The sequence below is a fragment of the Tinamus guttatus genome, unplaced genomic scaffold (genome assembly GCF_059628265.1).
Source record: "Tinamus guttatus ecotype Peru unplaced genomic scaffold, ASM5962826v1 Tinamus_guttatus_pri_ptg000247l, whole genome shotgun sequence".
Lineage (NCBI taxonomy): Eukaryota > Metazoa > Chordata > Aves > Tinamiformes > Tinamidae > Tinamus > Tinamus guttatus.
In genome coordinates this window covers 4374633-4390957 of record NW_028288781.1, presented here as the reverse complement: position 1 = coordinate 4390957, position 16325 = coordinate 4374633, and the positions used below count along the sequence as shown (strand labels likewise).

Here is a 16325-nt window from a genome sequence, read left to right as displayed (position 1 = left end):
CTGTTATCTTATGGATTTGTGCTTCCCCTTGTCTCTTAAATGCTTTCGAATCAAAGATTCTAATAAAATTTTAATTGTTTGCAAAACTGATTCATAGTTACTGCAGAGTGTAGAAATATTGGCATCAACTGAAATACCAAGAGCAGGAGTTTAGGCTATTGAGGGTGTCACTCCAAGAGGTGTGGGTCAGATAGTGTAATGTCAGTGATAAGCATTGCATGTTTGGTGGCAGATATTAAGAATGGTCTATAGGCAAATAATGCTGTCTTCTATATTCAACAGGAAATTAAAGATAGGAGTGCCATGGAAAGAGCCCGTGAAGCCTGAGCATCTCCCTGTTGCATGCTTAGGAGCACACAACTGACCTGATGGTTATACCATTAGGTTTTGTATAGGCTGTACTTTAAGCAGAGGTGGCCTACTACTGTGGTTTGGTTAGAGGCCTGAGAACTGCTTAATATGCCCCTGTTCTTCCACTTGCTATATTTTATTTATTTATTTAAACTTGGCAACAGAACTCTTAAGGTTTCAAAAATAAAATGAAGATGCCAGTTATTTTTTAGGTGTCTGGTTAGCAGCCTTTTCAAGGATTTGTCACATGACATTAATACAGTTTGGTTGCTAGATGGACTGCAAGGATTTTAAGAACATTACATCATTTATTACTGTGTGTAACCTTATTTACTCCACTTGTTTCATTTTTCTCAAGTAAGTGAAGAAAATATTTACTTTGCTCAACAGGGGTTTCTGAGGCTGAACTTATTTCATATGGGTAACTAGGTTTGGTGTTTGGAAGGTGCCATACAGTCATTACTTATTAATAGGAGGACCTGCAGAAGTAATGCATTATTTATATTATCTGTGGAAGACTTGCAACTACTTTTTGTTTGGACTAGAAATGTTCAAAATATGGTCAGCTGACCTCGTTTACTTCCACTATACCACCATACATACAGAGTAAAACAATTTTTTTTTTAAATGGCATGATATCATCAGTTTTCTACCTTAAATTAGTGTACAAAATGTGAAGTTAGCACTGATGGATGTGCCTTTGTCTTTCTGTGTAATGGCCGGATAGGGCATCCTGAATAGGACAGTATTTGGAGTAATACAATTAATTAGGATAGGTATGAGGCACCAAGTTGTTCCCATATGGAATATTTCCTTGTGCAGGGTTATATACTCAAGTTTAGAGTTTCTCAAGTTTCTCCCTGATAATTCATTCAACCATTGGGATTTCTTCTACTGTGGAAGAGACTTACAGTTTGGCCCTCTAAACTCATGGACAGACTCTTGGGCAGTCTCTTGAAACCAAGGTCATTCTCTGAGAGGTTCAGTGCTGCTCTGTTGCTTGTCAGTTCCCATAGCTCTTTCAAGGAGCTGTGTTCCTGCAATGTCTTTGCAGCTTCCTCAGCTCCCCTAAAGGGGGTTTCAGATGGTGAAGGGGAAAAAAAATCAGCATATTGTAAATTAATGTCAATGCTGACAATGTCAGCATTAATTTATGCCAGAAATCCATGTAGAATAGGAGGTGGAAAGAGTGATGATGCAGAAAGCAATATTCCCTACATCCTCCTCTCTATAGAGCACCTGAAGAAGGGCTGCCACAGCAACTGTGGATAACAGCACAGAACCAGTACTTTTTCCCCTTTCTGAGTTTGCTACTTTGCAGCCTCCTATGAAAATAGGAGCATTTGAGCAAATGATCATTGCTTGAAAAGCTGGGTTAGTTCAGTGCAGTTGCCACTGAAGTGTATTTAATTACAGGTTTAGTCATGCAGCCCTTATTAAAGTTAACAGAGTTATGTTGCTGAGGGTCCCAGGTGTGTCAAATGAGGGTTTGTGAGCAGTTGTAAATAATTGCTCTGAAATTTTTGGATGACATTACTAATGCTATACAAAAAGAAAATGGCATAATCATGAGAGTAGAATGCAGATCCAGGACCTGGATGTACAGAGGGAATTCTTATGGTGGTTACAGAATAGATTTGATCATGAGCAGGTGTAAGGAATTTGTTTGGATTCATCTCTACCCCCAGAAAATCTCCAGCCCTGTTTTTCTGTTTTTTACTTCTGTATTTTTTTAAGCACCGTATTATAAAAATGAAGTACGTTACTTGTAAGGTAAACTAACTGAAGGCAGATAGGAGGTGTTTTGTCTTAATTGAAAAGAAGTTGCTCCTTCTGTGTGTATGTGTTTTAACTTCAGAATCACATGTGCACGTTAGTGAACCTGAGATTCTCCTAGGAATATATTTTTTTAATCTTTACTTCTGCCCCAAGTGTAGAGAAGGCAATTGTGACTGTAAAATGAGCATAACATTACTTGAAACAATGTGAGGTGATTAAGAATACATGTACACTGCTTAAAAGATCTAGGGTGCAAATTTACTGTTTTTTTTTTTTTTTCCTAGCCACCTGTTTGTTTGTTTTTTTTTAAAGAGACTATTTGAAGTTAGCAGGATAAAATATCAGGTGATAAAATGATGAGTCAGATAGTCAAAAGAAAAAAAATCTAATGGGGATACATGCTAGAATAAGGCTTTTTAAAAATTATTTTTGCAACATCTGATTTGTGATTTTGATTATGTATTCTGCTAAGTTCAAAGTTTCCTCACACAAAGAGAGAGCTGTATGAAACAACCATGCTTCAAACCATTTTACTTCAATTGTGGTAGCAGGTTTTAGAGTTTAAATCATTAACAACCTCTGTGTGAACTTTTATCCAAATGACTGCAAGTCACAAAGCGAACACTTCTCTTTCACGAAGTACCTTTTGTGCTTTAGTGAGACCCAGTACCTTTTCCATTTTTTCCCCCACCTTCATGTCTGTCTTTGAAGAAAGATGTGTGATTTGTGAGGTAATGAAAGTATGTATCAGTTAATGAAAACTGCTGTACTGGGTTCATAATGCACACTGAAATTGCTTCAGGATAAAGCTTCATATACCTGCATTACAGTGGGAAGAAAAGTAAATTTCAGAAGTCCAGATTGCTGTGTGCACTGTAGGAGTATCATGTAGCAGTTAAATCAACCATTAGGGGTGACCTAATCTTTTTATTTTTTTCCCCTCCCCATCACCCCCCCCCCCCCCGGAAGGATTTGTGATTTTCACACTGCCTGCACGTTTTTTCCCCACTTTTTTAAAAACTGCACTAGAAATTTTCAGAAGCTGATCCTGAAACAGTGTATCCGCATAGTAACTTATCCACATAGTAACTTACCCACCTTCCTTTCCTGCTCATTTTATGTACTCAATTTGTCATGGAGAGACTTGTATGTAATAGCCCTCCCCCAAACTGAAGTTCAATTAAAATTAGCCTCTTCACATTGGATCTTCACAAGCCCAAGAAACGCTAAAGAGTTCTCTCTGCACTTTTGTTTTAGTAGACGAAGACAAAAGTGCTAATTTAAAAAAGAGCCATTATTTTTATTTTCTTTACTGCCAGGAACGTGAGGGAACTACAGCGCGACCGGTCGAGACACCGAAATCCTCCTTTCCTCCCCCCTCCTTTTTCTTTCTCCTTTTTTAAGAGCGCCTTGGGCGCGGGTGAGGGACGGGGGCAGCGCATCCTCCGCGCCGCGCACCCCTGCGGAGAGGAGCGCAGCGCCGCGGGGAGCGGGGGCACCTTCCCCTTTGCTCCGGCCTGGTGCGCGCGTGTGTGCAGCGCGTGCCCGCCCGCCGGTGTGTGCGTGTGTCCCTGTGTGCCTCGCTGCCGCCCGCCGCCCGCGGGCGAGCCGGGAGCGCCGCCGCCGCCGCTGCCCTTTGATCCCGCCGTTAGTGTTAGTTAGGGGCCGGGAGGCGCGCGGGGCGCAGCCCTCGGCACCGCCGCGCAGCCCGCGCCCCGCCGCGCCGCCCGCCGCGCTCGCAGCCCCGGCAGCCGAGGGAGACGGCGACCGGGGACAAGCCAGGTGCACGACCGCGGGGGGGGGAAAAGGAGGAGAGAGCGGGGAGCGAGCCCTTGGCGGGGGCTCCGGGAGAGCCGGCTGCAGCCCCCGCGCCCCCGGCGAGGAGGGAAACCCGCCCCGCTCGGCGGCTCCCCTGGGGGGCCCGGCTTTGTGCCTGCCCGTGCCCCCCCCGCCCCCGCCCGGTCTTTTTTGATCTCCCGTTAAACCAAGGAGGAGAATGTGAAAAAAGGGGGAAAATGCCCAGGAGGAAGCAGGAGCAGCCCAAGCGCCTCTCTTCACGTAAGTGCCCCCTCTTTTTCCATTTTCTCCTTCCTCCTTTCCCCGTCTCCTTCCCCTCTGCAGCCGCCTCCGTCGTTTCGTGCATTAGTTTAGGGTTACAGAGGTGAAACTGACAAAGACACAGCCTGGGTTATTCCTCTTTTAGGTCTGAGCTAAGGCAGCCATGTTGGTGATGAACAGCCTTGTGCCCTTTTAATTTTTCCTCTCTCTCTCCTTTCCCCCCTTCTTTCTTCGCGTCTCTCGCCCTTTCCTCCCTCTCCCTCCCCTCGCCCGTGATTGTGCATTTGTGTTGGGGGGGGGGCGGTGTGGGTTTCTCGTTGGGGCCGGCGGGAGGGGGCTCCGTTTTATTGGGTTGGGGAGGGGGGCTAGCACCGGAGGGGAGGGCGGCGAGAGGGGAAACGGCTGCTGGCGTCTTGTGCGGAACCAGCCGCGAGGTCCGTCCCCGGCTAAAGGTTGCGGCGGCGCTGGGCGGACCGCAAGAGGGGGAGGCGGCGGCGGCCCCGGCGGGGGCACCGCGCGCGGAGCCCCGCACAGCCCGGGGGCGCCGGGGCCGCCGCCGCCGGCGGGGGAGGGTGCGGGGGGGCAGAGCGTGGCAGGCGAGGTCCCTGCGGCGCGGGGAGAGGCGGCGGCGGGAGCGCAGCTCCTCCTGGCCGCAGTGAAATGAAGGGTCAGGCGAGGCGGGCGAGCTCGCGCTCCGGCGGCGCTGCCCCAGACGAGAGCAGCAGAGCACAGGGCTAAAGTGCATCCCGATCCCCGCCGCCTGCGGGCACCCCGCACGCACACACACACACACACACATACACACACACACATATACACACACAGGCAGACAACGTCCCCTGACATGGCTCACCCTGCCCTCCTTCTCCGCGTTCCCTCCCCCCCCCTTTCCTATTTTCTCCCCTCTTCGCAAGACAGTTAACTTTTCTCCTCTCTCTTTCTCTCCTTCTCCCTCCCCCCACCCCCTTTAAGCGCTCCGCAGTTCCTGAGAGGCAGGAGGGAGGGAAAGGGACCTAAAAATACCCTGCCCGTGCTTGGCCCCGGGGTTGCTTTGAGGAGAGCAGGGGTGGCCGGAGGGGTTACGAGCCCGTCTCGAGCACATCTGCTCCGCGCGCGCCCGCGGCTCCTGCGCGCTCTGGCCCGGGGCGGGGTGGTGAGGACGGCGCTGCCGGAGCTGCGGGCTCGGTCACGGCGAGTTCAGCAGGGCGGCCCCGGCGCGGGCGGCGCTGCTGCAGCCGCGCGGCGGGGCGTGCGGGGGAAGGCGCCGCTCTCCGCGGCCCCGGGGGCGCTGCCACCCGAGCCGGGGCTGCAGTGTCGGCGCGGGGGCTGGCGGGGACGGGGGGCTGGCGGCCCCGCAAGCGTTTCCCTCTGCTCCTCCTTTCCGCTGGAGCCGGCGCGCAGCCGGGCTGGAGCGGTGCCCTCCCCCACCTCCGTGGCCCCCGCGCAGCCCTTTCGCTGCGCGCCCGCTAGAGGGGCCGCGCTGGCGCTGCGGGTGGCGGCTCCCCCCGCGCGGCGGCGCCGGGGGCAGGGGCCAAACCCGGGCGCGCGGGGCCCTGCGTGGCCTTGGAGGGGCGTTTCGGGGCCGGGCCCTCCGCGAACGGCGGCGGCGAGGAGGGCGGCTTGGCCGGGAGGCGGCGGGAGCGGGCGGCCTGGCGGCTGACCTTGCCCTTGCCCCTGCCCTCTGCCTGCCCGCGCTGACGTGCAGCGCGGCTCCATTTTGGCTCGCCCGGGATGTGGATGTGGGGCTTGGCCCGGCCGGGGCTCGGCTGCCCCCGCCCCGGTGCCGCGAGCGCCCCGCGCCGCGACCTCCTGACCGCCTGCGCCAGGAAGAAGTCACGGCTGCTGCGGGGCCGCGAACAAGCGCCTGCATTGTGCAGAGCGATTTCTTTTTCTTTCTTTTTCTTTTTTTTTTCTTATTTTCCCCCGTTTTCCTTTTTTCTTTTTAATACATGGCCTAATTTGAAGTTCTTTTGGGTTAGCTTTTTTTTTTTCTTTTTTACTGATGTGTGAAGCTATGCTGCCTGTCCCACAGTAACACTATTTTTTAAAGTGAGATTTATTTACATTTAGAGATACTTTTTGGCAATAATAGTAATATATTTGATATTTCAGGAAAAGTTGTAGGAATTCTGCTACATCTTGCAGATTCAGAAAATGGCAATAATTTCATTTCAATCTGCATGAAAATGCTATAGTTTTTTTGCTTTTTGGGGGGGCAATACATTGTTTTAATGGGTACTCCACATGAAATTCCACACTCCAATTCCTACTATTTTTTAACAGTACATTTCTTAGAAGAACAGCATGTTTGTTTTTCATTTTAACATATTAACAATAGCAGAAAAATATTAAGTCCACAATACATGTTTAGAAAGAAGATGGCTTTTACCGTACTCAACTCTGCCCCACTGCAGAGTTTACACTGTGATTCAGTCTTAAGTATGTTACAGGTTGCAAGTTCATGAATGCTCTCCAGCGTACCTGACTGAGTAGCTGGTTTTGTCATATGTAGTATTTTATTGAACAGTGGGTTACTCTGTGATATTTTGGACTCTGCTCCAATCGGTTTGGAAATAAATAATAAGATGTCATTATGAGGAGTTCCGTGTAACATAACAAGTGTAGTTTCTTAGGACAAGTCCTGTGGACTTTGATGTAGCTTAGGTAGGTGTGTTTGCAACATCTCTAGGCCCTTATTATTTTCTTACATTGTGTGGCCCGATTTGCACCTGAAGAATATTTTAATGCGACTTGAAACAGCAGTATACAGTGACTGCTGATTAGGACCCTGATTTCATTTTTCTGTACATTGTCCAGTGAGGTCAAATCTTGTGTAAATGTAGAGGTAACTTCAAAAGGGAAGCTTGAGCTACCAAAATTTGTACTCTGATGAAGTTTGCTGTAAAAGGATTTGCTAATGTTGTATCAGACTGAAACTATTTCAGCTGCTTCAAGTGAGTTGCGAGATACTGACACTTCATGATTGCAGGGGAAGAAGGGGTCGATATTAAAAGCAGTAATACTGTTTTCATGGCATCTGCTTAAAAGGGGCAGAGTTAAGGCTGAACTTTCAGTCATAGGAGTCTTTATAATTTAGATTGGAAGGGTCCTTTGGAGGTCATGTAGTCTACCCCCCTGCTCAAACCAGGGTGAGCCTCGGAGTTAGATCAAACGGGTGAGTCATTTGAAATATTGAATTAACAGATATTTAAGCGGAGTTTCTACATGTAAAGAAGTTAAGATTTTGACAGCTTAGGTGAGTATCTTTACTGAGAGACTGTGAAATGCAAGAGAAAGTCCGGGTACTTCTTGCTTTTAGGGACAAGTGAGTAAGGAAAGAGGTTTAGGAATTCCCTGATAGACAATGGCTAATTCACCTCCTGCATATATACTAGGGCAGCATAACCTCCCTTTGCCATGGTAGTGTTCGATTTGTAAGTTAAAATTTGCACGCTGCACACACATCTTATGATTATATTTGGATGCACCTAATTCAGATCAGCCAAAACAGTCGATTCATTTTCACTATGATGTTTAAAGGCATTTTGCACTTTCTTTAACGTGTGTTAGTTTTGTTCTCTCAGTTACTTCAATACTTTCAATAATTGAGGAAAAATCCAAGTACTGAAGCAGCTGAATTAACATCAGTACCTTCAAATATATGTATATAAATACCATTTGTCTCTGTTGTCTGTCTTTCTACTGCCTCACTTCTCAACCTATCTCACACTGTAATTTTCTTTTCTGGATTTTGTGAAAGAATATTTCCTCTGAGCTGCACAAATATGGATTGGAGGTTATCAGCCTGAAAAAAATAAAGTTTTGGAAAGTTTTGAGGGTTGCAAGCAGGTGTTCAGTATGTAGACTACTACTTAGCCTTACGTGTAGCAGTCAATAGTGTGTGGGGTTTGATTCTGTCCCAAAGGCTTAACAGCAGTGCACTTTGTGAATGAATGTTATGATATCCTGTATCCATAGCTTGCATTTGCTGCAGTATCAGGCCAGATGGGATGCTGCATTCAGATGTTTGAACTATATTTCTGTCTGAAGAATGCATTATTTTAGGACAAACTGTAACGATATTTTCTATTGGATTTCTTTTGTTAAAGGAGGAGACCAAGCAATAATAATAGACTAGTTTCAATATCAAAAGTTAGATTTGTGGGAGTGAGGGGGCATAAGTCTTTCTGCCTTCATGATCAGATGTAGTATTAGACATTTCTGACACTGTTGCAGTTTTGTGTTATTTCTATAGAGTAAAAAAAAGAATTAACCTTTGTGAAGCTTTTTATTATATGGATTTTTATTACTGGATTGTATCATCACAGTGTAAAGGGAATACAGATGGAGAAGTAAATTTGGAATTATTTAAAGCTTTTTTTTTCTCATTATTTCTACAGCTTCATGAGAGACTTTCTGATAGCAAGGAGGTTGTTTTGGACAAGTTTTTCAAAAGACGCTCCAATGACAGAAAATTATTTTCCATCATTCTGCATTCAAAAGTTGTCTCTAAATCAAAAGGCTTTTACCAGCAACAGGAGCCTTTTTCTTTTAATAGTGCTTTTCACCTCACTAGCAGACATTGCTTGTACAAGGGGGAAGCTTTTAGCACTTTCTGTTTACTATTTTTAACCTCTCATCACTGCAGGGATCGTGATATGGCTCATTGTTGACAAGAGGATCCATGCAGGGAGAATTATTATTATTAGTGCTGTTAGGTTAATAATTTCATTGCTATCTCATGGTTGTCCTGATGGTACTGTAATGCACCTTTCAGATGAACAGCAGTCTTCTGGTAGGTGGAGTAGCATCCACAGTACTCTACCTGAAAACACCAATCATACTTTGTGTCTTTCATTACAGTGAAGAGGCTACAGAATTTTTGCAAGTAACTTCTCCCTTTATGTTTTTTTTTTTTTCTTAAAGTCTTGGTCTCACTAAAATATCACTAGTCTTTGCATGCTAGGAAGTCCTCTTTTGCATAAGGCTGTCACTTGTCTGAAGTCACACAATGGTAGAGTATGACTGTTGTCTGATGGTACAAAGCATTAATAAATCACACTGTTGGAGTATAAACTGAACTTCCAAAAAGCCAGTGGTACACACTGAGCTGTTTAAGTTTTAAGTTCTTTTGAATTAGTTTTTGGAGAGGGTGGGGATGCAAAAGGTTGTAAAGCACAAACTCTTTAATTGCAAAATCAAGAAAACCTACTCTGGAAAGGTAAAACTTTGGAATGGGAAATGTAAGAATGTGCAGACAGAAAGCAATTTTTTTAGCCTTTTTAAATAGATGAAGAAAGAATACAGCTTAATCTTTGTAACAGTATGATTGTTGTCTTTTTCATATGTAAGAAGATGGGAATAGGAGGAATTAAGTTTAAAAAAGAAGAACAACAGCCAGGAGGAGCTGGCTGTTCAAAGTGAAATATTAGTAATTTCCTATAATTTAATCAGACCAGATCCCAGAGCAAGATAATGAGAGCATGACCTACAAAAGAGGACTTTCTAGAAGTTAAAAGGGTTTCTAACATGAAGCTTCAGAAGGCATGTGATTTGTCATGAAGGACCATAGAGAGAACTTTTTTTTTTTTCCACATTTCAGAGGAATCATAATGTAGACATTAGTTCACATGGTTATGGAGAGCTAATTTGGCTTATTCCAGGATCCATTTTACTGTTACAGCTTAGTTGAACTCTTCCAGAGTCATGCTCTATATCTTGTAAATAATATTTTTTTCTGTTTCTGATGCTCCATTTTGTGCTGCTAGTTTGTCATGGATAGTATTTCAGTTTGCATCATTTAGGTTCAAGTGTACAAAATCATTACTGGTGGATGAAGGCTGAAGTATCTACTGTCATGTTTTATATAAATGTATTACGCAATAACCCTGGACTTCAATGTAGCTAACAATGTCATAGACTCCAGTTTTCAAGGAGGAAAGGGAGTTATATTCCTCTTTCTTTCTGCCTCCCCCCCAAAGCAAGACTTGTCTTTTTATGCACTTTTACAACTTGTATTTTTGTGACATAAAGAATAATAGGTGATACTGGACTGAATAAAGAAAAAAATCAACAGGGTGGATATTGTCACTTTTCCCAAAGGTTTTTGTTGGTTTTGAAAGTATTTCTACTATTTTTTTCTGTCTTTTAAATTTTAAATAATCATACAGAGGCTTGACCCGGGCTTCAGTTGAGAGGATGCATGCTGCAGGGTAGTCAGCACTGGATCTGCCCATGTGCACTGCATTGTGGCTAATTATATGAAGCATTCAGCAATGTGCCTCTCTAAGCTCACAAAAGACCTTGTTTTTTAGTTTCTCTTTTTTACAGACTCAGGATTGTAATTTGGGAATATTATGCTTCCAAAGACAGTCTTCTCTTCTTCCTGCTGTATCTGCATTGGTGTTTGTAGGTTGGTCTTTTCCTGGCCCTTAACATCTTGGAGGCTCAGCCCTGGCTAGTCAGCTTTGTAGTTAATAGTCCTAAAGTTTCTCCCACCTCACCACAGATTACCTGTTTGTGGCATAATTACACCAAATGGGCAAATTCCAAGTTAAGACCAATGAAATACCTGTTCCATTTTGTAGGACAAACGGAATTTTAAGTATCACACGTGGAGTCAAAATTCAATTACTTTGAAATCACCAAAAGAGTTATGCTATCTTGTTTTTGCTTGTTTTGGAGAAACATGCAGAAAAGAAAGAAAAACTGGAAAATAGAAAGGACTTCTTATGAAGTCCTTTTCCTCTTTCTTTTCAGCACTTTGGCAGTGGGCATGGAAGTGGGGAGCAAAAGTGTGACTAGTACAGGCAGACCAAGAGAGCAAAGGTTTTTGTGCAAGGCTGATGGCTTAGCTGCTGTTTAGAATAAGTTGTGCAAGGAATGAAAAGTACCAAGTGAGAAGGTCCAGTCATGTGCTATTTAGCTGATGGTTTCAGAAAGTGAAATCAGGTTTCAAGTAATTGCACTATTTCATTTCTTTTATTTGAGACTGTCTATAGGGTGAAAATAAAAAAATAATTAAAAAAATCAAAACAAAGCAATCTACTGTTATAATCTCCTTGAATTTTGCCTAGTCCCTTCCTCTGCAGTTTTACTGTCTTCACAAAATGCTTGAGAGGGTCCAAAGGTGGCCTTTATGTGGTATTTGCTGCTTGAATGTGTTTTGCCACTTTCCCAGGGCTTTCATTGCAAAGAGCTTTTTCCCCCGTGTGTGTTTTTTGTTGTTGTTTGTTTGTTTTTAACTACAAGGGTAAAAGCTCCACCTTCAAGTTTCTGTAAGAGAGAAGATTGGGCATAGGCTTCCTTAAAAACTGCGGCGTCCCATTTTAAATAAATGTTTGGTTATGTCCCGGAACCAAGAGTTAGTAAGGCTTGTGCTCTCTCAAGGCAAAAATGGCAGTTCTGGTGAATTCCTTAAAATAAATAGCTAGTTAGTCTTAGAAAAATGTATTTGAAAAATCAATGGCTTTAAGAGGTGAGGACTTAGCTTAATGAAAGCTCACTCTGTGTTAACTTCATTAATGAATAGGAATTCTTTGCAAGCCACATTTGACTCATGCAGTAGTACTACTAGCCAATATTAGTACTGAGAAAATAAATGGCTTATCTGAGGTGATTTAAAATGGAAAGAGATCTCCCACAGCTACATGGTCATGCAGTAAGAAGTAGTTAAGAAACAAAGAGGACAAGTGGGCTTAGCAGCAGGTATTGGTGGTTGTTAATGGCTTTCCCGAAACACAGGCAGAATCTCTGCTCTTATAGATCACTCGGTCAAATCTAGACCTGCCCTCTAGTGCCTGAGGATCCATTCCTTTGTCTGTGCCAGGAGTAGATTTTCTCCCTATCAGCCTCTGTATTTCTAGTACTCTGAGGCCATGAAGAACCCTTCTGTGTCATCAGTGGAAGCATAACGGCCTAGAGCTGCTCTAACTTCTGCTGCCCACAGGCTCTCATCCTGCTCTGTTCTGGAAAGAAAGGACTGACACAATCCTTTCATCAATGCAGCATTTCCAAAGGGAGTTGTTTGCACAATGAATAACTCTTGACAGGGGCTCTTCTACCCACTTTGAGGTACTTTTACATTGCCCGTAAGGTCTAAGCAGACTTCACCATAATTGTTTACAAGTCTTCATACATGGTGCCTTGCCACAGTGAGATAGCAGAGCAAGCTCTAAATAAAGTATCTTATGTATGGGAGGCAGTTATCACAACAGTCTACCCAGGTTAATTTGGCTATAATACTTCTGGGTATACTCAGGCTAGCTCAGATAATGCTACACAGCACTGCGTTATTTAGTATAGACATAGTCTCAGGAGAATCAGAGTTGTTGTCTTTGAAGGCATTTAACTAGCCTGTATAAAATGTGTTGGTAAAGCCTACAGAGTTTTCAGCCAAGAAATGTACTTTTAAAAAAACAAAATCAAATCCCCCTGCCATTGGCACAGTTGCATGTTGGTTCAGCAGAAAAGACAGTGATGGAATGGACATGGATGTGAAACTTCCCGTCCACGTCCAGCTTTTCCTCTGCATCAGGATTTTAGGTGGATCATTAGGCAGAGTGTAGGAATGTACTGCTGCTGTTTATGCTCTGGGTGCCCTAAGTAGCCATAGCATTAGTTCCTTGTACAATCAACTTGATACAGAAACCTAAATCTCTTCAAAATAAAGCAAGGTTTGAGGAATGAGTACTTTTTATTTAGTGTTTTCACATTGGTTATGTGACCTTTGACTTTTCTTAAGTTGAAAGTTGAGGCAGTGTCTTAATATACCTAGTAGTGAGGAGTGTCTATTCCACCTGGAAAGGACTGCTTTGCTGTATTAGCCTATGACTACGAGCAGCTTCCTAATCCTCTCGTATTTGGCTTTGCTTGTTAACCCCAAGCAATCCTCTCAGGGACACAGAAAGCAGCTGTCTTTGGTAGCAAACACAGCACAACAAAACAAACACTTCTTGAGGCTTCCCTTAGATACGATACCATAACATCATCTTTGTGGGAGGAATTAGAAACACAGAGAATATAATTTGCCTTGTTTTAATGTGACTTCAAGAGGGAGGAAAAAAAATTATAGGGAACTAGATTTCTGTGAGACTTGTAGAAAGGAAGAATTTCAGTATCTAAAACCTGAACTTTTTATTTCTGAACCAGTCAGAAGGGTAGTGTGCATAATGTACCTCGAGTGAGTAAAGAGGCAGAGTAAGATTGCTAATCAGGGGCACATTATTTACCAAAAATAGAGTAGGAGAAGCTGCATATAGCAAAGATAAACAGAAACTAGTTAAAAACAAAGGAGATCTTTGTAAGAACTGATATGCTGGCCTGAAGTCACCTGCTATGCTTGAGTATTGCTGTACATATGGTTTGTGAATTTCCCCCTTAATTTTTGTGACCCCTTGATAGAGGTTGTAAATACAATGGGGATAATTAAAGATGTTGTAGCAGCTTGATCTGAGGCTTCTCTTGTTTTGTTTTTTGCCGTCTACCTACTTTGGTAACAGAAAGTTGTTGTTTCTTTTATTTTACTAGTCATTTAACCTTCATAAAGGCATTCTGGGACATTAATTCCCAATATTTTAATGGTATTTTTCTAAGAATCAATATTTTAAGTAACTAGTGTGGGATTTTTTTTTTTTTTGTATTTTAATAAAAGGGAAATAAAGTTCCACAGTTTTTGCTGCCACTGGTTTCCCAGCTTCAATATAGAATGGTTTAAGATGTTAGTCTTAATAGTTTAAGACTGAGTTTCATTTATTTTTAAACTACTATTTGGTATCCATTATCAGCAATAGGCCAGCTTTACAATCTTCTGATTCCCCCTTGTGCTACTCAGATGATGCAGATGTGTGTAAGGCCTGGACGGGGATTCTCATTGAATGGGGCAGTTCCTAGGGTGGGGGAAATAATATTTCTTACATATCCATATCACTACAATCTTGACTAGACTGTGAATCAGACTGTTGAAAATGGAGCCACAGCTGGAACATACTTGAATCCACTTATTCCTCGTTAGCAGCCATTTCCAGCTGCAGTGGACAAACCTTCCCCAGGCTGCTCTGACCTAGGCTTGCTCAAGATTAGAAGGCACAAAGGAGAATTGAAGGGCTGTAAAGGCTCATGCTGTGTTTCTCCTTTGCAAAATACTCAAGTGTCACACAGGACAGAATCTGGTCCCATGCATAAACTGAATAGGAGCATCTGGATTATTAAATATATAGGAGTAGTGATTCTCCATGGTTGTGTGGAGGAGATTGCTTTTGCCAGAATGCCACCGGGACTGTTAGGAATTTAAGTTTTTTTGTGCTTGGAGAAGAGAACAGGAAATACTGAGCTGACTAAGGCAAAGTAAGTGCGAGTCAGAATGCACAACAGTACATCATATCAGCGAGACAGGCAAATGCAAAAACTTTTGACAGTTTTTCAAACTCCAGTGTGTTCCTTAGTCTAGGTTTATGTGAAGAGCAGCCAGGCGTTGTTCTTCTGCAACAGACACATTCGCGATAGGGAGAGAGACACCCTGCTCTTCTTCCCTCCCCTAAAACTAGCCCTTAGAAAGTGGCCAGGCTAACTTTGTGCTCAGAACACAAAATGCTGCATTTAGCAAGTAAGAATTGTTCTCTTGCTGTTTTTCTAGTGCAGTAAATTGTAACTGTGGTGTTTAGGACGGTTTTCGCAACCGAGAGTCCTAGGCCCAGTCTAAACAAATACCAATCTCCAATGACAGAGCTTTCTGAGTTATATTGATGTTTGAGGGGGTATTTGGAGGCTCAGAAGGACTCCAGCTTTCTGGAATTCTTGGTTTTTCTTTTTTTTTTTTTTTTTTCCTCACCTTTGGTTTAACAGGAAGTTCTTGTCAGATACTCTTCATGCCTATTGATAGAAAGTTTACAGACAGCTGTTCTTCACCTTTAATCCTTCTGTGATGCTACTGCACTCACAAGAATCAGTTTTCCTCCTTTTTGTCCTTCTCCAGAACATGAACCACTTGTGATATAATCCTTGGTTTTATCACTATTCTTTTTTTGTTTTGTTTTGTTTTTGTTTTGTTTTGTTTTGTTTTCAGTATTTACTAGTAAGTATTTGCAGTAAGTTTTCCAGAGCGGCTAGGGAAGATTGGTCAGCCTTTTTCTATAGATAGAGAAGTAGAGAAATACCTATTTTTCATTTTGGTAATATCACTACTTTATCAGTGTCACTGCCTGAAGACTACTGGCAGTTTCAGAAGTTAATGGAATGAGAATTTATTTGGAGCTGGCTCAAGAGGAGACACACTATGATTTTAATCTCTTGGACACAAGATAAAGAGTGAAGGTTGCCTTTCCTATGATTGCAGGCAATTTTGGCCTTGCTCGCGGTATTGGAACTAGTATTCATGGAGAAAGAAGACCAGAAATACCATGTTCTTCTGTAGGACTTTGGAAGTTTCTTTCACCTGTATGTCTCCGGGACCTCTGTTTTCTGTGATAGCAATTGGACATCTGCAAGTACTTTTAAGAACCTGCCTCTTGTGTGAGAAAGACCAGAAGTTTCAGCTTCTCCTTTGTTGTGTTTCATTAGCGCATAGGACTTTCAGTCAGGGAGCTAGCCTGCTGTCCTAGGCATGTGTGACAGAACAAAATATGGGTTCAGCCCAAGAAAGAGCCATATGTTCTGATTAGATGTACTGCAGAGATGATGCACTTAGCAGATTCTCAGGGAAACCCAGGTAACAAAGGTTGAAGTTTTGTGTCTGGATAGTAGTTCTCTGGGGAACAGAGAGAAGTAGAAAAAAATAAGCCCCACCCCCCTCAACCGTCTTATTCCTTGAAATAGCTATGTATCTTCTGGATGTGTGTTATTATAGTGCTTTTAAAAATTTGAAAGAGCTTTCCTCATGTTTTTAACCTGTCCTGGGCCTATACAAACCCTGGTGAGATTTCTGCCTTTCTCACGTCCAAAACTTGACTTTGCCTTTCAAAAGATAATGAAACCAAATCTTCTGCACAGTGATTCGGATTTAATAACTTCTCTGTCTACAGGAAGAAACCTATTTCATTTTTCTTTTGGTTTCAGGTTCTATCAGTCTTTTCAATAAATCTGCTGTTATGGGATCATGTGCGTCTACCTTGCCATAGATTTGGTAGTCCCATCTTGAGCCT

At 43.3% G+C, this 16325-nt stretch overlaps 1 protein-coding gene across 1 annotated transcript in view; it reads left to right on the top strand.

Annotated features, from left to right (window-relative positions):
* Positions 1-4099: 4099 nt before the first annotated feature.
* The window catches only part of ZNF827 (zinc finger protein 827), a 95494-nt gene continuing 83268 nt past the window's right edge, over positions 4100-16325 (top strand). The window contains exon 1 of the mRNA XM_088526589.1: positions 4100-4188. Within this exon, the coding sequence (XP_088382715.1) occupies positions 4146-4188 (43 nt within the window). The 5' untranslated portion in view covers positions 4100-4145. The remainder of the gene's footprint in view (positions 4189-16325) is intronic.